This window comes from Zosterops lateralis (genome assembly GCF_965231275.1).
Source record: "Zosterops lateralis genome assembly, chromosome: 12".
NCBI lineage: Eukaryota > Metazoa > Chordata > Aves > Passeriformes > Zosteropidae > Zosterops > Zosterops lateralis.
In genome coordinates, this window is record NC_139772.1 from 9,837,294 (window position 1) to 9,856,341 (window position 19,048).

At 44.0% G+C, this 19,048-nt stretch overlaps 1 protein-coding gene across 3 annotated transcripts; it reads right to left on the reverse strand.

Moving 5' to 3' along the window:
• Positions 1–1,186: 1,186 nt before the first annotated feature.
• Positions 1,187–14,858, reverse strand: AKTIP (AKT interacting protein). 3 transcript variants are annotated; one of them, XM_083870469.1, is made up of 10 exons: positions 14,840–14,858; positions 10,338–10,453; positions 8,860–9,065; positions 7,268–7,332; positions 7,085–7,185; positions 5,722–5,810; positions 5,552–5,650; positions 5,238–5,345; positions 4,623–4,683; positions 1,187–2,026 (listed from the first exon to the last, which is right to left on the reverse strand). In XM_083870469.1, the coding sequence occupies exons 2-10, from the start codon at positions 10,377–10,379 to the stop codon at positions 1,916–1,918; spliced, it is 882 nt and encodes a 293-aa protein (XP_083726595.1). In that variant the 5' UTR covers positions 10,380–10,453; positions 14,840–14,858; the 3' UTR covers positions 1,187–1,915. The 3 variants fall into 3 exon arrangements, with proteins under 3 accessions (XP_083726595.1, XP_083726596.1, XP_083726594.1); XM_083870470.1 differs by lacking the exon at positions 14,840–14,858 and adding an exon at positions 14,635–14,699 and having other exon boundaries at positions 1,187–2,023; XM_083870468.1 differs by lacking the exon at positions 14,840–14,858 and adding an exon at positions 14,635–14,699.
• Positions 14,859–19,048: the final 4,190 nt, after the last annotated feature.

Genomic DNA, 19,048 nt, shown 5'->3' on the forward strand with positions numbered 1-19,048 from the left:
GTCCTTCACCTAAGTGGCTGAGGAAATGTGCAAGTCAGTGATTTATAATAGAGGCTTCTGAATAATCATAAAACTGATTAGAGAGTGAATAAACCAGTCTGGTTTAGCTCCAGGCCTGCCCCTGCCCCAGCAGTTCATGTGCTCAGCACAAGACCAGGCCCATCATCTGCTCCACACCACGAGTCCTTTAACTAAAAACCTTGCCATGGTAAGTCCGAAGCATTTCAGTTTCAGTTTCAGCCTTCCCAATAAAGGACAACAGCAGCAACAGAACTCATTTCACAGTATTTTAGTGGCAGCACTCCAGGCCAGTACATGCAGCCTCAAACTTGAGCCACATCCTTTCCTTGAAAGGCACACAGCAGCACTCTTTCAGGCAATGCAAACTCACCTTCGTATCAGCTCCTCCATTCCTGTCTTCCACTGCAAATCTCATCAGGCACATGGCGATTCCAAGGCACTTTCAATTCCTCATAACCTGCCAGGTGTCCAGAATACTGAGGCTATTGGGACATTAATGTCACTCAGAACACTGACACAGGCAAGTGCCACAAAGCCAATCTGGTTTTCCTGTCACTGAGCACATGACACTGCTGGGAAACTCTTTGTCTATTTCCTTAGAAGGCAAGAAGTTGTTCTCAAAGAGAACAGTTTGCAAATGACAAGTGAATTTAACATGTCAGATAAAAACAAAACACAAAAATGCTCAACACAAACCCCACATCAGTGCCCACCCTCGAAAACACCACAAGTCACTAAGGCTGTTCCAAGGCAGTTGGTTGGCACTAATGCCAGCAGTACAAAGGGAGTCAAAGGAAAAGCAGCCCAGCTCCAAGGAGTTAACACTACAGGCTTTGATAGGACACTCCCAGGAGGCAAGAAAAAGCATCACATCAGGCTGTGGCATCAGGAAAAGTCTGTCCCAAGTTCACTTGAGCTTTGAAGAGGTTTTCCTGTGTGTGGAACACGAGTCTCTCCTGTACAGAGCTGCTCCTGGCACCCTGTGAGAATCCCAAACAGCTGTGCAGACAAGCACCTGTGCAACCAGGTGCTCCCACTCTTCACCAAGTGTCCACAGCACAGACTAACAGGGACAAAAGCTAGAGCACGGATTCTTTTTATTTTAAGATGTCACTATTAACACACATTAGTCAAGCTATCCTAAGAAATCCTCTGGACACCTAGGCAATCTAAAACCCTCTAAGATTTTATTAGTTCAAGAGACCACCATTAAAAGCTTTATTTTAGTGTTTCTGTACTAAAAAGTCTAACAAGCCTGACATTCTGTTTCCATCCTGTCAGACTAATGTGCGCTTTAGTGACAGTATTCATTTACAAATCAATAATACATCATACATCATCCCCAGCTTTACGTCTGGAAAGTGCTGAATGGAGTCAATGAACCGTCTATTTACAATTTCAAATCCTAACATATTTACAATAGAAACCAAAAGTATTTAAAACCATTAAATATAGTGTTTAACTCTGCTATATTAGTTTACATGAACAACAGCTTAACTCTGGCATCGTATTTCCAATACTAGTATTTCCGCCAGTAATTTAAGATTCTTCTTAAAAAATTGCTGTTCCTGGAGGGAAAAAATAAAAGCTTAAAAACCAACCCAAAACCTCCAGGCATTTCAGAGCCCTGAGGAATTACCCACCCTAGACAGTCTTCAGGTAGAAGCACTGTAGTGTTCAAGAGACTTCCAAACTCCAGGCAAGCCTTTAAAACCTAATGCATATGTAAAACATTAAGAGTCAGTAATCCATTGAACAGGTTTACTGGAGTCACTGCTACCATTCAGGTTTTACTAATCCGTAGTCAAGAAGGAAACTGCTGCTTTGCTGTTTCTCCCTCCGTTACATTCCCTCCACCCCCAGAAAGTGTTTTGTGCACCAGTGTCCAGGACAGCTAAGTGGGCATCGTCTTCTCTTCTTTGCTGAAGGGCTGCACCGAGCCAGGCTTCACCCAGGACAGGCCAGACACGTGCATGCTTTTGCAGTGCTGATCTTCTGGCTTCTTCTGGGGAGAACAAAGCTCAAGTTACAATTTTTAGGTACCCAAACCCCCTCAACTCCCCTTCCATCCATTTCACCTTTAGCAAACACAAGCACAAAAGAGGCTGGCACCATTTCCTCTCCTGAAAGGGGAACAGTAAGACAGACATTGGTTTAATCTCTGGGAATGTGTGTGGCATCTGCAGAACTACCCTGACAATCCAGGAGTTTTAAGGACTTAACTCGGTTACAGCTGCCCTATCCCACCACAAAGACTCAAGGATACTCCTCTTGCCTGGAGGCCCCAGCCCAGCATCACTGCACTGCACTTCACCACATTCCTTGGCTCTACAGAAACAAGTGTCAATCCAAACCCTCTCCCAGCGCTCACCTGTAGTTCTGCCTGGCAATGCTGGGTGTGCTGGGGAGGAGCACTGCACCCCACAGGTGACTGGGAACCCAAATTAATGTGCCAAACAGCAATTAATGCCTTTGCTAAACATGGGAGTTTCCTAATGCTTTCCAAGGATGGTTCTGTCCTTCCCTTCCCTGAGCATTTGTCACAGTTAAATGCTTGAACAGTAACTATTACCCAACACTGCAACAAACATTTTTAACTGACTATTGCAATTTAGAAGACCAAAAAAAAAAAAAAAAAAAAAAAAAAAAAAAAAAAAAAAAAAGAAGCTTCAAATTGAAGAAGAAAGCTACAACTTGAAGCATCTGTAGATTCAAAGCAGTTAAAGATCAGTAAATTAGACATCCACTCTAGGTGGCCAAAGCAACAGAAGAGCTTGCAGGACTACTTTAATACCAGGAAGTTTACAACAGCTGCATCAAACCTGGAATTGTGTTGAGCTTGAGAGTGATAATTGCATGAGCAGACTTGGTTGTAACATGGAAAGTCTTTTACTCGACAAAATAAACCAAGGCAGCAGGAGAAGACCCTGCACTTCTGCCCCTCCCCATGCTTTGTGCCAAAGGTGACAGCGTGTGACAGACCTGCCATAACACATCAGACAACAGCAAACAAGAGGGATGAGTTAAGCCTGAGCCTGGCAGTGGCAGCTGCCTCTCCCAGCTCTCCCATGCTGCACACAGGAACCACACCCTGGAAAAGCCAAGTGCTCAGCAGGGAACTGGGACATCACTGCCCTTCCTGAATGGCCCCACTGTTTCCCAAGGAATAGGAATTCAGGGGTAATAAACAAGCATCCAAGGCTGTAGGATTATTTGGGAACTTGTTTTTACAGGGAATGTTCTCAGCTACGTTGACATTTTGGGACACATTTCCTACAGCACAGAAGCTGAGCCATTCCTATGAACAAACAACTGGAGCAACTAAGTACCATGCATGCAATAGTTACTAAAAATGTTTGTTTTCACCTAAAAAAAAAAATAAAAAATCAACAAGCACCTCTAAAGAAAAAAGGACAAAAGAAAGGCTATCACATAGAGACATCAGACTTTTTCCATTTCAAGCACTCTGACCTATTATTTCTCTCTCATTTAAAGGATAAGAAGGTGAAGGATGAAAGGGATGAGAAAAAGAAGTATTGAAAGTATTTCTTAAGTTTTGTGAAGAACATCAAGAAGTCCAACTGGCCAAAATATTTTCCTGTGTGTTCTAATGTGACTCTAGCAGTTGGGAGCACTGCCACACTGAGCTAAGGCAGCATATTTTATTAAGATCCATTTAAAAATCTCATTCATGCCAGAAGACATGCAAGAACATGAGGTAAAGCTTGCAGTGTGGAAGACAAGTTCAAACTGACAAAAAAATAATTTTTCGTTACACAAAACCCCGGCAAACCATAACACAGCTTTAGGCCAAGTCAGTAACCAAAACATTCAGAGTACATTTCCTTGCCAGTCCAGCTATGACAGCAGCCACTGTTTCAGAATCCCTTTGTACTACAAGTGGAGTGACTCGTCAGGCCACTCAGCACAGACTCAGAATTGCTGTGTGCCAGCTCTTGTCAAGTGCAAAGCAGTAATTACAGAAACAAAACATGAACAGTCTGAATCCCAAATCACATCCTATCACCCATCAGGTGAACGCTCTATGAGCCAACACATTCTTGCTCTGTCAGTAAGAGCACTCTGTGATGAAGGGAACTCCCAGCACCTTTTGGTGAGCTGATGCTTCCTCATCAGAAATCAGCAGCATTAAAGAAGCAAGAAATTGTGCTTCTGCTGCTTCAGAAACTTTGCAAGAAGAAAATGCTGAAGCTTTGATGCAGTAATGAAAGATCTCTCAAGAGAAGAAAACTAAGAAGCTGGGGACTGTCAGGTAATGCAGAAATGATAACAGCCATGACAAGTTCAGGGCAGGCCAACAGGCTGCCAGTGAATCTCTTCATCCCTTCCATCCACAAACAAAAAATCTGCTCTGTGCCAAGAGTTGTACTAACAAAGCTTTCTGGCTAAGTGACTAATTGCTTAACACACTGGAGTTAGAGCAGTGACATAACTGCTTCATTAGGAGACCACAGCAGTTCCAGCATTCCTGCTGAGCCAGAAGAGGGGTGGGAAAAGGTCTCTCTAGTACACAGAGAACCTTTCTTCCTGTATCAGGCAATAAACCCTTCCTAGAGTGAAAACATGAACTTTGCACGTACCTTCTGAGTCAACATCTTCTCTCTAGCTTCATCATGTATAGCTGGATTCCACGGAGAAAAACTACGGAAAAAATATAGTTAACTCTTACTTATATTTTTGCAAACTACAGCACAGAGAGAGCAGACAGCAGTGAAGTCCCTTTGTTTAGTTTACTGAATTTTAAGTAAATTCTAAGTGGTGTTAAAACATACAGTTAAGAACTAAATTCATATTGTCATGAATCTTTTCAACAATAAATGTTTAGGTTTTCATTTCTGAAAACTGGAAATTCAGTACATGTTACATGAAAACCCACTCATATTCACCATGAATCTGACTGACTGCTCCATTCTCAATGCAGACAAGCTTTAGAAGGATTTTAAAACTCTGACCAAAGCTACAGTCATAAAAGCTGAGCTCAGGAAAGCCCGAATTAATTCACGGGCATTGGGTGAGGGAGGCGGGCACTTCACGGCTTTTTGCTCATCCTAAGGTTTGTTTGGTTATCATTTTGAGATTTTTTTCTAAAAGAAAAGCAGGTCAGTTAGCCTGACAGAGAAAGGCTGACATCAGCAACTACACCAAAACTTGCTCTCAAAACACTAGGACAGGGTGAATTTCATCAGAGTACTCACATGATTGCATAGGGGTCCTCTATTTTGGGCTGATCAAATAAATGACTACTGCATAGTTTGACACTATCTACCACTTTACTTTTGAATAGCTGAACATCCTTTTCATACCTGCAAGACAAAAGTAAGTAGTGTTAAGTAACTGCAATGAGCCACAAGTTTGCTCTAGAAGCACTGACTTGGCAAATCCCAACTTGAGTTCCTAACACAACCAAGTCTGGATGCAGAGACCATGAGGGGACAGAACTTTACAAATTTCGTTTCTGCAAGCCTATACCAAAAGGTCTTAAGAGGCCATGCACATGGAAGATACTCACAGCACTGCAGCCTCAGGGTTCAGAGGACTGGTTGTATCAATCTTGTAGAAGACTCTGCGAGCATACATTAACACTTGCCATATGTGATTATGATTTCTCCTAAAAAGAACAAAGCACAATGAAGAATGGAACAAACTTTCCCAATTATCCATCCATGTGTCAGCACTAACCTCCATTTTGCAAATGCTCTTTTCACATCCAGTTCACCAGACACAGGGTCCACTAGTGGGTGGAATACGGGCAGGTCAAAAACCAAGCGCTGTGTTAGAAAAAAAATTCATTATGACAACTTCAATCATAATGCCAACACCAGTGGGTGAAGGGCAGTCAAATGTTCCAAATACTAATTTGTTGTTACTGTATTAAAAGAAAAAAACTGCAAGTGATTGCTACCAGCTGTGAAACTGTAACCCAACACACCTGTGTAACATGCAGGGTCTTGTCCTCTCTCACATGCTATCACCAAATCAGGAAACTAATCCAGTTAACTGCACAGGCACTAGTGCCAACACAGGTAATATCAGATAAGACCAGATTAAAGGAGTTTTTCTGGTTTAGCTATTTGCGACTGAAAGCTTTTTACAAACTTGAGCTGCAATCAATACTTTTTTTTTTACCATACACACTTAAAAGTAAATTGTGCCGTGACACCTTGCTGTCTTCAGCTCTGTACAGCTCCTTTCCTCCAGTGTTCACACATTCTTCCAAAAGAAAAGTGAGTCTCAAGAGAAAGTTCTAAAGCTCTCTTCTAGCAAAAGAATGTTGTCTGGCTGAGAGATACTCAAGTCTAACCTTTAAAAGATACTGTTTCCTACCAGTTCTGTTCTTTTAAAGATGATAGCTTTACATAAAACTTGACACCAAGCAGGCAGTTACCCAACACAGCAGTTGTGTGCACCTGCCCTCAAATCTTCCTCTTAAAGAAGTGTGGCCAAGAGGGTAAGCTGCTCTGAAGAGCCTGACTGCCACAAAGTACTTTTTTTTTATTTTAAAATTGATCTAATAACTCAAACTTTTCACTAAAAAGAGAAAGCAGAGGTGGAAGATAACATCACACTACCCATGTCCTTCTCCCTTTGGTTCAATCTTCTCAAATTTTTAGTTCTTTGTTTCAACATCACTTAGAAGAGACAATCAAGACATCCTGCAGTATTATAGCAAGCACAGCACAGGTGTCTGGATTTTACATTCCATTATATCATTACTCAGAATTCTGATACCTCTTTAAGGGCTTCAATTTTAAGTTCCTGCTGAGGAAGTAGTAAATCAAGAGTGGAGGGAAAGAACTGGCTGATTACTTAACACCCTAATGCATCTGACCTCAGGAAGTTCACTCCACACCAGTCTCAGTACTCGGAGTAATATAATTCCTCCACAGCGGTTTGCAAATGTGTACAAGACATAGCAAATGAACCCAATCAAGTGAACAAAATGAGTTCAAGGAGAAGGGAAGCTAATTGGTGTATCAGCTTTAACCAAAAGCCATACTTATACCACCAGGAAAGAAATAAAAGCCAAGACACAGTCACTTACTGGGCAGTCTCCATCTGGGTAATTATCAGGAATATAGACAGTGAACTTGAACACACCATCCTGGTAGAGCCCATGTCTTATAAATATTACACCAAACCACACTGCAAGTGAGAAAGATTGCTTGAGTGAAAGAATTAAAAATGTACATTTATTAAACAATTTAAAAGTTGAGTTTAAACTTACTTAAAGCTGATCGGTAGGAGGGCTGCACGTAGACACCAGGCAACTTCTGCTTCACCACCAAGGTGCTGCAATCAGAGTCAGCATTCAGAGAGCTCACAACCACACTGACACTGCAAACCCACAATGTGCCACCCACAGCCCAACAGGGCCTTCTGCCACAAACTCACTCCCAGTGCCCAAAGCTGCTCACAGAGGAGGTGACAAGTACAGTGAAATCACACTCTTTCCCTCCTGCTTTTCACACCACTCCACTTAAAGACTTACTAGCAGAGAACACTATTCCTCTTGAAACAACTAAGTAGAGAAGCAGAAAAACTCTTCCCTCAGTAGATGAATTTAATGTATGTCAGTACAGACATTTACAAATTTCTACTGAATCCCTAGTTCCAAAGTAAGGAAGAAAAAAGAAATTCAGTTAAGTACTTCTAAACACAGATTCACGGTCAATTGTAGTTGTTGCTGAAATGTGACCAAACTTCAGCCTCAATTTTAAACAAATATTCGTCATGCTGCAGATCAAGCTGCAATTACACTGGCAATGGCCAAAACAAACCAAAAACCAAATTATTAACTTCACAGGTTTCCAGTTACTTGGCATATGGGTCCATTAAACTGAACTCCACATGCTTGCACAAATAAACAACAATCTTAAAGCAAAACATTAACACAGTTCTCGGCTTACCATTTCCCTAGTATTTGTTATTAGTTCCCCAATAACGAATTTGCATTATAGTACTAATATATTTACTCAGAAGAAAAACATCTTTCTTGAATTAAAAAGTCAGGGTCAATTTCTTGAAAAAGAGATAAATATTTTGAGAGTTATCCCTTTCAATCTAACAGTTAAATGCCAGAACTAAGACTCAGTGTTGCATAAGGACTCCAGGGATTTCATTCCAAAAGGCACTACATACTTGGGAATCCAGGATGTCTATTACAGAGGAAGTCCCTTCAGCTTTGTAGCACTAACCAGTTATATAACTAGGAAGTTTAGAGGACAGATTTTTATGCTCTCACAGAAGCCTACAAATCACTAGATTGAGTGAAATGCAACTCCTCTCTCATGAGTTTCACACTAAATATCACAGAAATGAATATAGACTTCCCAACATCCACCTGACCAACTGTATCAGGCAGTGTTCAAGTGTTTCATGTGACAACTGAAGGAAGCTCCCACATCCCAACTCTGTTAGATAGCACCGTATATTCATAAGATCCTCCCACTCGACATCTGCTTGTTTTTATATTAATACCTGTCTCAAATATTTGGTATTTCTGACCAAAAAGCCATTAGGATAACTGGTCAGGATACCTAAACTCACAATGTGTTTACCTCAAGGTTAAGAAACATAGTAATTCAGGGAATGACATCTAAAAGCACTCCTTAAAAATCTCATCTTTCTTCTCCCTTTTTGTCTCAAGAGAGCAAGACTGCTGCTCCAGTAAAAGAACTCTGCAGACAATGTTTTACTGCCTTCAAGGACTATGACAGAGACACTGTGCAAGAACTAGGCTCCTGCAGGGCTTTTCCCTTTTCCCCACTGAAGCATAAGACCAGTGACCTAAAAAAAATTTAAAAAGTGAAAACTTACAATTCTGCAAGTAGAGAGTACTCCAAATAAAAGGGCCCATAAGAAGCATGTGTTCCATTTGTGGACTGGGAGGAGGTGGCAGGTGAAGCAGGCTTGGTTATTGGCACTGCATTCTTTGGGATTGAAGGCAACTGTTTCTTTGTAGAGGCTCTCAGGGGACTGGTTCGAAGCTCTCCACTCAATGTTTTCTCTTCAGTGTCAGATCTCTGTCAAATCAAAGGAGAACCATGAGAACACAGGCCATATTTCAGACATATTTAACATATGAACATATTTTAACACAGGTTTAAACCAAATTATGGCAACTACAACTTAGGCCAATGAAACGTATCTCGGGTCTTGGTGATCTATTGCTTGAGGAAGGGCATGGAGGGATATTCCTTTGCATTTTACTTTTAAATAGACTTTTGTTCAACTAAACACAACCTGCAAGTACAAAAGTATTCAATGCTGGATAGGAAATCTGCAGATTAGGACAAATGCTTAAGGAGGCTTACATTTATTTAGAACATGAAACCAGACAGTATACAACACCAGCTTACAAGTCAATCTATTTCTAGCACACAGTGCATCAAGATAAATCATTTCTACTGACAAGCATCCTTACACTGTAGACTTCAAAGACGCTTTAAAAGTAGTGTAGTAACACTGAGATGAAAACCCAAAGTTTTATGTATTACACTTTCTGCTTGTGCTTAAGACATCAACATTTCACTTGGAACTGATCCTATAGCTCACTCCCACAGTAAAAGAATCACCACTTGGCAGTTGTATCAAGTTTAAGTAGTTTTACTATAAGAACCTTTTTAGGCCTTTGCTGCCTTTTCTTGGAAATAAAACAAACCCACTGCCAACAAACACTGTACTACTCACAGACCCCAAAGTCATTCCATAGAGTGCCAAGACAAACATGCAGGCTACAGACCTGTGCTCAGGCTACCTGTGGTGACTGCAGCCAGGATTTGAGCTGTGATATTTTGAAGGGCTCAACACCTGGACTAGTTACAATATCACCTGATCAATGTTACATAATCTGCCCTAGTACTGAACACCTGGGAAGTGATTCACCCCAGAACTCCCATGCTTTTACTACTGCTACAACCCCAAGTAGCAACAGCACTGGGGAGGCACAGTTTTGTCAAAGCTGATTGCATGTGCTATGGCTAAGCTGTAGATAAGACATTAAAATGTCCTAAAAAAAGAGTGCTTCCACCACTTTAACAAAGTAGTTTCACATTTCCTATTTAAAGATGCTTCAGATAAAAAAAGTCAACAAATTCTGGAGTGGACTCCATTGCACAGGCACATTCCAGGTAACACAGCTCAAAGCTAGTTTACACTCTTACTGAAGGTGACCACAGCCCTCGGGATAAATGCAGAGTAAAACACTATTTGCAGATCACCTGATGTTTTTTCCCAGCACTGCTACCACCCCTCCCAAGCATGACAACACTTTCTGGCATCCACTCATTACAGACCTTGCGCACAGAACCTGTAGACATGCTCCAGAAAGGGTTCATAACGTGTATTCCAAATAAAGGGCTGAAACTTCTTGGTGTCCTCAGAGGGTCCGCAGGCTCTTTGGATTTATCACCTAAAAGTACACAGAATGAACATGCATTTAACAGATAAACAGGACTCAATATATAAATAGGATTCAGATCTAATTCTGCAGTCAGCATTATCCTTCTGTAACTTCAGAAGAAAAGTTCACGTAGCATTTTAAGACCAACAACAGTTAAAAATGCCAAAGCTCTATTCCATCCTCCTGAAGAATAACATTTATTTTTGCACCTGAATCTCTGCCTTCTTTCTGCTAGAAAAAGACTCTACATTCTGCACTCCATGTTCATTTTGCCACTGAGAAGAGAAGAAAGGATCATCTCTTGGCTCAGTACAGTTTAGGATGATCCCCTACATGTGCAAATATTGAAGTTATCGCCTCCCCATGTCAGTCCAGCACCAGACAGAACTATGGCCCTGCTAAGTGCTGTCCCTCACAGACACTGTTGACTTTGCACATTTCTGAAGTGTCCCAGTTTGAGAAATTCTCTGCCATTCCCAGTGACAGAGATGATCCTTTCATTGAGTTTGCATCATCTATGTGTCATTTTGTTTTCATCTACATTGGAACGCCACCAGGAACAGACAAAGCCATCGAACACAGAAGTTTCTCTGTGGCTTATTTAATGGTTTCATTATGAGCACTAAGGCTTAGTGCACTTTAGATCAGCAGTCCAATAACAAGGACTTCAGCACTATTTGGAGTTTCAGTGTCATCTACTGTGTATGTCCTTGCTTTCTTCTCTCTTTTTCCCAAATCTTGCTATTGCTTGTTGAAGAACTCTGATCCATAGCACCTCTTGCCTGGCACAGCCTATTGCCTCCACTCCTTTTCCTCTTCAGTTCTCCTATTTTTCTTCCTCATCTCATCCTCCCATTTTTCCTCCATCCCCTAAGGTTTTGAGGGACTTTACTCAAGTTTTTTAATAGGAAGTTGCACAACATGGATCAAGAAAGTTAATTTGATATGAGAGAGACAGAGGCACAGGTTTCTATTGTGGTCAACACCACATTTTTACTACAGCAATGAAGGAAGGCAGCACCTGTTCACCATTGGTTTGATTAGTTTATAGAGAAAATGGAAACATTATGGCCAAAATCTTCCTAAAATTAAAATAAATGCCAATCTTATTGAAAGAAAAAACCGAAAACAAAAAAACTCACCCCAGACAATTTACCCAAAGAAAGTCTAGGAATTCTAAATATTTAAAAGAAACATAAATATCAATTCATAGCCTGCTAGGCTATGCAGTAGGCAAACATTCAAAAAAATCTACTTTTCAGAAAAGTGACGAAAAATAATTAATTTCCCCACCCAAAATCATTGCAAACATTCCAATAAACAACAGGTTCTTCCAGGTATTTTTTCCTCTTCAGCAGCCAGAGTTTCACATCACTGTGAGCCACTGAAGGGAAAGTCAAAGCACAGCTACTGCCCTGTGAGAGCAGGGAGAAGATGTTTTCACTTTTGCCCATCTCTTGTCTAGAAAGCAGAGTCATGCCAGAGGGCTGTGCCACAGGCTCTTCCATCAAAGCAGGCAGACTAAGGAAGGCAGGAAGACACAGGGCCAGGAAGGTACGAGACGTTTCCTCCTCGGGAACTCCGGTGTAACCAGAGGGGGGAGAACTGACGCACAAAGAGCGCCCGAGTGCTCCAGCTCTGACAACAGGGAAAAGGGCTGCTAGTTGAGGTACAGGTTGGAAGACAATTAGCTGGAATCTGGGGTGATTATGGGATTGGGGCAGGATTAGTTTATTTGTTTTGGAGTGGTGTTTTTTATGAGTAGGTAATACAAGCTGCATTATCCCAGAACCAGAGAAAAGGAGTCAGCAGGACAAAGACTGACACATGTAGGTAAAAACCAGCCCAACCTATTCCCAGGGAAACAGGGAACTTTTCTACAAGCAATGGTACTTCTTGGTAACTGATGTTAGATGCAGTTCAGTCACCAGGTCCACCTTTCAGAAAGCAGCTATGTATCTCAATACACTTCCAGCTTTGCCTACTTACATGCTGTTAAGAGCAAATAAAAATTATTTTAGCTCTAGTTAAGTTAATAATAACTTCCACACATTGTCTTGCACAGACATCTTCTATCCAGTTGCTTGCCATACATAGTATCATCCTAAATACATCCTAAATCATACATAGTATCATCCTAAGTTTATTGTTAAACTGCCTCCAGTCTCATACACCTGTTAAAATACTGTTTACAGTGGAGAACTCAGAACCTCAGAGTTCAAGCCTCCCAGAGGAGGGCCATTTAAGAGGCCTTTCAAGGTGTTGTAAGAGTTTATTTCTAGTCACATTCACTCCTATGCAGCGTGGAAGTGGAAAACTGTAGCTCTAAAGGAAACTTATCCCTAACTGCTTATGCTCTCTAGTACCCTCACCTTGCAATTTACCACCCATCACTAGTCACAGAAATTATTAAAATCACTATTGAAAACAATAGCCAAGTAACAGCAAATTTACATTAGACTGTCTGTCCTACTTCTCACTATGTCTGCAGCAGACAAGGAGAGCCAAGTCCTGATATCATGAAGGGGAATTTCTAAGCAGTTTAGGCATTCACTCCTACAACAGGGCTCAGTGTCTACCCCAAGGCACCCACCATTGCAGTATCTCCCAGTGCTGTAACTAAAACCTCCAGCTTCCCAAAATAACCCAATACTCTCTCCTCACTTTATGGAGAGGGAATAAAAACATTCAAAACCATCCCCCTCTCTCTCCTTTCACACTGTCAACATTCACAGCACCTCATCCAGAAGAGGCTCCATAGTGTGGCACTCACTAGTACATTCTACTGATTTAAGAATAGCAATAACAGCAACCCTCCTGAGCTGTCCTCCTCCCACAGCCACCTTCTCCTCGAGTGCTTTCCTTTTAGTAAAACAGCAACTCAACAAAGACAAAACACAAACTTCTGAGGAAGCACTACTTCAAATATTGCTCCTTGGAAAGGCCTCTTTACTTATCCACAGCACCACACTGGGACCAAAAGCCACCTGCTGCCAGGTGTAACTTCATGTCCACGTTCTCCAGGTATGCAATACACACCAGCAGTCAGAGCAAGTGTAAAGTCATCTGATAGTTCATCAGCACTCTAAAAGGCTTCAAAAAACCAAAGTTATCACTAGCAAAAACATAACATTCAAGCTTTTTGCTTTTGCACCTTTTGCTTCTCTTTATTAGATAGTCTCATCAAAAAAAAGTCTCATTTTACCCACTGTCACAGTATGTGTCATATCTTTCTCTTCTCACCAACAGAGTTATTTGATCAAACACAGCACTAAAGCAATGTGAAGAAAACTTTATCTGCCTGGAACAGAGCACTCTTCTAAAGATTTTCTGGAAACATCAACAAATCAAAGAGAACCACTCCTACATCTGAGAGCAAACTGAGCTACTTCGGCAGAGCACTAGAGAACAGTGCATGTTGCAGACACAGTACTACGTGCTTGTCCAGCAAACACATTTGTCAGCTCACACTGGAACTTATTCCTCCCCAGCAGAGCCACTCCTAACCTCCTTTGGACCCAAGGCCCTCGTTCACCCACACGTTAACCTGCCGGACGAGAGGGGAGCCGCTGGTGGCGGGGATCGGGAACACTGACCAGTCGAGCCTGTTCGCCAACTCCTCTTCCACAGGCGGCTTACACGCTCCATACTAACACCTGCTGCTACGGGATCGGTCCTCTAGGAAACGGCGATCTACGCCAGCGACACCTGCCCTTAGACACCGCAGCCCCAGGGACGCGGGGAGCCGGCCGGCCGAGCCCCCGGCACAGGGCGCTCCGGAGGGAGCTGTCAGCCGGGGGTCACGGGAGGTTACGGGCCGGGCCGTGGCCGTGCCGCAGCGCGGAGCCGTTTGCGGGCGGGCACCAACGGGCAGAGGACTCAGAAGGCTGGAAGGCTCCGGGCCGGGCCCGCCGGCAGCCGCCCCGCGCCTAGCGCTGCCCAGCCCGCGGTGCCCGAGCCCCCCGCGCGGGGCGGCCCCACCGGCCCCAACGGGCCGCGCCCGCCCGGCCCCTCCCGGCTCCCGGCGACGGGTGCCGGCCCCGCGGGGCGGACAGCCCGCAGCCCCTCCGTGACACAACGGCCCCGCCGCCCTCCCGCGCCGCGGGGACGGGACACCGCGCCCGCCGCCTCCGTTCGGCCCGGGAGGCTCGGCCCGGGCAGGGCCGGGTGCCGCGGCCCCTCTCGCTCACCCGCCGAGGCTCCGCCGTTCCGCCGCGCGGCCCAGGCCCCGCCGCCGTCGCCGCCGCCGCCGCCGCTCCCGCTACCCCCGGCACAGCCCCATTTACCGCCCGCCCCTCGGGCCGCACATCCGGGCCGCCTCCCGCCGCCAATCGGCGCCCGTCGCTCCCGGTCCCGCCCCGCGGCGCGGGCAGTGCGGCCTCGGCCGCCACTCACAGCTCGGGACGGGCCCGACGCGCCGGGGCCGCCCCGCTCCGTCACCGCGCGGGGCCGGGACAGCGCGCCCGGCGGGCCCCGCCCCGCGGAACACGATTAGTCTCAGGGCCTGTCCGTCTCATGGCAGGCTGACCAATGGGATAGCGCGGGTGCACCTGTCACTCTATCAGCTGGCTGAACGCGCTGGGGGTGGAGCTTAGAGAAAGGAAGAGCTCTCATTGGCCGGCGGGGCGCGCGGGGACGCACGCCATTGGCCAGAAAGCCCGAGGGGTTGCCCGGGGCGGGGCCTGGAGCCCGTCCGGCACCGCCCCGTGTCCGGGCACAGAGCGGCGGGGCCGCTGAGGGAGGAGGGCCGGGCTGAGGGCGGGGGACAGCGGTAGCCGGGGAGAGGCCGGGGAGAGGCCGGGGAGAGCCCGGGAGGGCCCGGGGAGGGGCGGGAAGGGCGGAGCTGTGGCAGTTCCATCCATGACAGCGGCGGGGATGCGTTCCCGCCCCGGACAGCGAGGGGAAAGGGAACAGCGGCACAGCGCCGCAGCTCGGTAAACACCGTGTGTGTGTGTCCATAGGCATCCACTCAGCCGCTCAGAAAATGTTGCAGCTAACGCTGCCTGTATGAGCCAAGAACTACAACCTCCTACTAGCGGTGACGCGATCAGTTATGGACTTTAGTCACTCCTTCTCGCAGGCTACTAAAAATGGACATTTAAAAAACATTTTCGACTCGATTTTTTTTTTTTTTCGTTACAAAATTACAGAATAGGTCAGGTTGGAAGGGACCACAGTGGGTCAGCTGGTCCAACCTCCCCACTCAAGGAGAATTACCCAGGGCACAGGATTGTGTCCAGCCAGTTCTGGAATATCCCAGTGAGGGAGACTCCACAGCCTCTGGCCGGTCTGTTCAGTGCTCGGGCTCTGCACAGCAAAGAAGTCCTTGCTCAGGTCCAGGTGGAACTTGCTGGGCATCAGCTCCTGCCCCTTCCTCCTGTCCCGCTGGTGGGCACCAGGAGCAGAGCCTGGTCCCTGCTGGAGCCCTGGCTCAGACAGGGACAGACAGGGCTGTGGGTCCTTCTCAGCCCTCTCCTCTCAAAGATGAACAGCCCGACCCCCTCAGCCTTTCCTTGTAGGAGACACGCTCCAGTCCCTTGATCACCTTTGTTGGATGGACCCACTCAGGAGCTCCATGGCTCCGGTGCTGAGGAGCCCAGAACTGGCCCAGCACTGCAGATGTGCCTCAGCTGGGCTGAGCAGAGGGGCAGGATCACCCCTGACCTGCTGGCAATGCTCTTCCTAATGCACCCCAGCATCCCCCTGCCCTTATTGGCCACAAAAGTACACTTGCTGGCACATTTTAAGCCTCCTTTTTAAATTAATAATATTGGCTTCTGATACTATTGCTGAGCAGGTACATAGACACACAGTGTAAATTTATATTAGCAATACATGCACACAGATATACATACAAAATATGCCTCTAAAAATTGCTGAAGAAAGGGAGGAAAAAAGAACAAACCTCAGGAGTTAGTTTTTATTTGTAATTAGAATTTTTCTGAGCCCAATAGGACAATTATAAAAGTGCTATACCAAAACTGAAGTGATTTGTCAAGGTTTGGAAGGTGACAACAAAATCCATGCTATCTCAAGTATAAAAATTACAGAGAATTTTAAAAATCAATGCACGTAGGGTGGATTTATTTTTGTTCCTAAGCTATGAGCAAAAATACCATGCTAAGGTTATCACTTTGTCTCAATTATTGTAACCTTCTCCTATCCCCCTGTCCTCAAAATGCCACTTTAAACTCTTCAGTCAGTTAATAACGTTATTATTCTGGCTAAACCACTGTCTCAAGTTTCTAAAACCCTTTGGCAATTTCCTGTTCTTCAGTGTTTGAAATGCAAGCACCTTGCCTGCACCACTGAAGTGCTGCACAACTTCCCTTTAGGCTCAAATCCTAAATTATCTGCCTTCCACTGCTACATAAAGTAGTAGCAGTCACTTGTTAACTTTTTTTTTTTTTTCTTAATCTCTTTCTTGCTATCTATTTTCTTTTTCCTGCTCTAAATCTCTTCCCACCAACTCTCCCTTGAAGGTTGTGTCTTGTTTCATGTGGTTACTTCCATCACTGGCTTTTTAGACCTAACCATTCCTCGGAGTGTCTTGCCGGTATCAGGTGCTGTCCTTGCTGAGGAATGAAAGGTGATAATGAAATCCTCACTTACATGCTTTGCAGATGTCATAGATCTTATCCTGCAAAATTTTGTGGCTTGAACAACATTTTGGTGTTGACTGTACATGCTCAGGATGTTGCAAAAGTACAAACAACGGGAATAACATTTTGATTTTGGTATGAAGGATTGTGAGGAATATTTTATCAAGCCTTTGAACGGAACATTCTAAATTCTCCAAACGCCACTATAATCCAGAGTTTCCTATTTTGCTAACTAGATGAATAATATTCTGACAAGAAAAAAATCCTTTGTCTAATAAATTTTCTTAAATGCTTTTTAAATTCCCATCCTAGTCATACTGAATGTGAAATAATTCTACTTAATGTACCTTTGACTTTTGACCAGGATAAAAGATTAATCAGGCCTAGAATGCTTTTGTATATTATTTATCTCAAGAAAGATTTCTTTCACTATGGGTGGTACCTGTAGCAAACATTGTATAATTGGTGCATGCCTAAATAACCTTTACATACCCTTTTCCCTACTTTGAGATACTCTGTATCCGTTTCACCTAGAATTCTAAATACTGTAAGGAATTTTTCCATCATACCTATGTTACACCCCAAACCCATACATACTCATAATCCAAAGCCCAAAATTGCCAAGCTTTGGCTGTATCCTTTAAAGCATGGTCAATGTGACACTCAGTTGTTCGGTGTGGGAAGACTCTGGATAGTTCAGAATTTCCCCTTGTGGTGGCTGTGGTTTTAAGAAGAAATCTGAGCTAAAGAGAGAGGAAGAAAGATAAAAATGAGTGTGTAATTAGCTCGGGCTCGGCACCACTAGATGGTGTCCTGCAGCTGCTCTAGTCACACATGGCAATCCCTGGGCAGGTAAGGGGACAGAAACACCTCCCTGGCAGGAGCAGGACGTGCTGCAGGACAGACTGATGGTCAGGCTCAGTGCTCTGCTCACCTCCCGCCGGAGTCCCCAGTGGTTCTATAGAGAGGCTGAGAAAAGAAATTTAATAACCACACAAACCTACATAACCTTACTTGATAATTACTGATATTAACATGACTTTTTCTTCCTACAGTGCAAAGGTGAAAGATGGAATTTTCTTTTCTATTGAAAGCTAAAAAGCAGAATTACAAACATAGTTAAAACCCTGAACATCTTTTTTTTTTTTTTTTGTACTTTCAAGAGCAATCCCTTTGTGATTTGTATGCTACAAGAACACACTATCAGCACTTTATAAAGCAATCTAAGTAAAAATAAAAGCAGCCAAGTAAACAGTTTAGATTTTCATTTCCTTTTTTACCTTGGTGAAAATTGTGTGTTGTTTCATAAAGATATTGTTTTAAATTTCTCCATACTGGCCTCTATTTGCATTAATTGCTAATAACAGGACATATCCTTTCAGTAAACAAGGAGAGAGAAATTATCAGATCTCTAAAGTATGTTGAAAAACATACAAAAAGTATTTTAAAATGGATGTTTTCCATTTAAATGTATCTTTGAAGCAGTGGATGGAAGGAGGTGATTCACAGTGCACAGCAGTGCAGGTTATCCATAAGGAGGAAGACATCAGGTCACAGTCCTCCCCTCATTCTGAAGGACAAGAGTACAAACAATAACTAAACAAACTGTTTGGAATAGATACCTGCTGATAAGGCTATTGCAGAGCTCTGACGTTTCAATGGCAAGGCCAGGTACAGGCCAGAGAGGTGTTTGCTTTGGGAAGAGCTTCCTGAAACTCATTGCCTGAAATGTGAATTCTCAGACAGGCCTTCATGGCTTGACAGAAAATGCTGCTCAAATTCCTCCTACCTGTGCTGAGGCTTCAGCTGCTTTGGCACATTTCTCTGTTTGGATTTGAAATTAAGTTAACAAAGTGCAAGAAAGAAAACATTAATTAGAAGCTCAGGTTTTTTAGGAACACTATTGGAAACTAACAGCAAATCAAACACAAACCCCTCTTCTAGTTTACACCTAACAGTGTGGCATTTCTCTATTTTCTTAAAAACAAGCATAAAGATGGAA

Excerpts from the sequence above, each read along its gene's own strand:
- AKTIP (XM_083870469.1), bottom strand. The coding sequence starts at position 10,379 with ATGAACCCTTTCTGGAGCATGTCTACAGGTTCTGTGCGCAAG. Across the intron at positions 7,333-8,859 it reads TACTCTCTACTTGCAGAATT|CACCTTGGTGGTGAAGCAGA; the intron begins GTAAGTTTTCAC and ends CTCTGATTGCAG. Across the intron at positions 5,651-5,721 it reads AGAGCATTTGCAAAATGGAG|GAGAAATCATAATCACATAT; the intron begins GTTAGTGCTGAC and ends TGTTCTTTTTAG.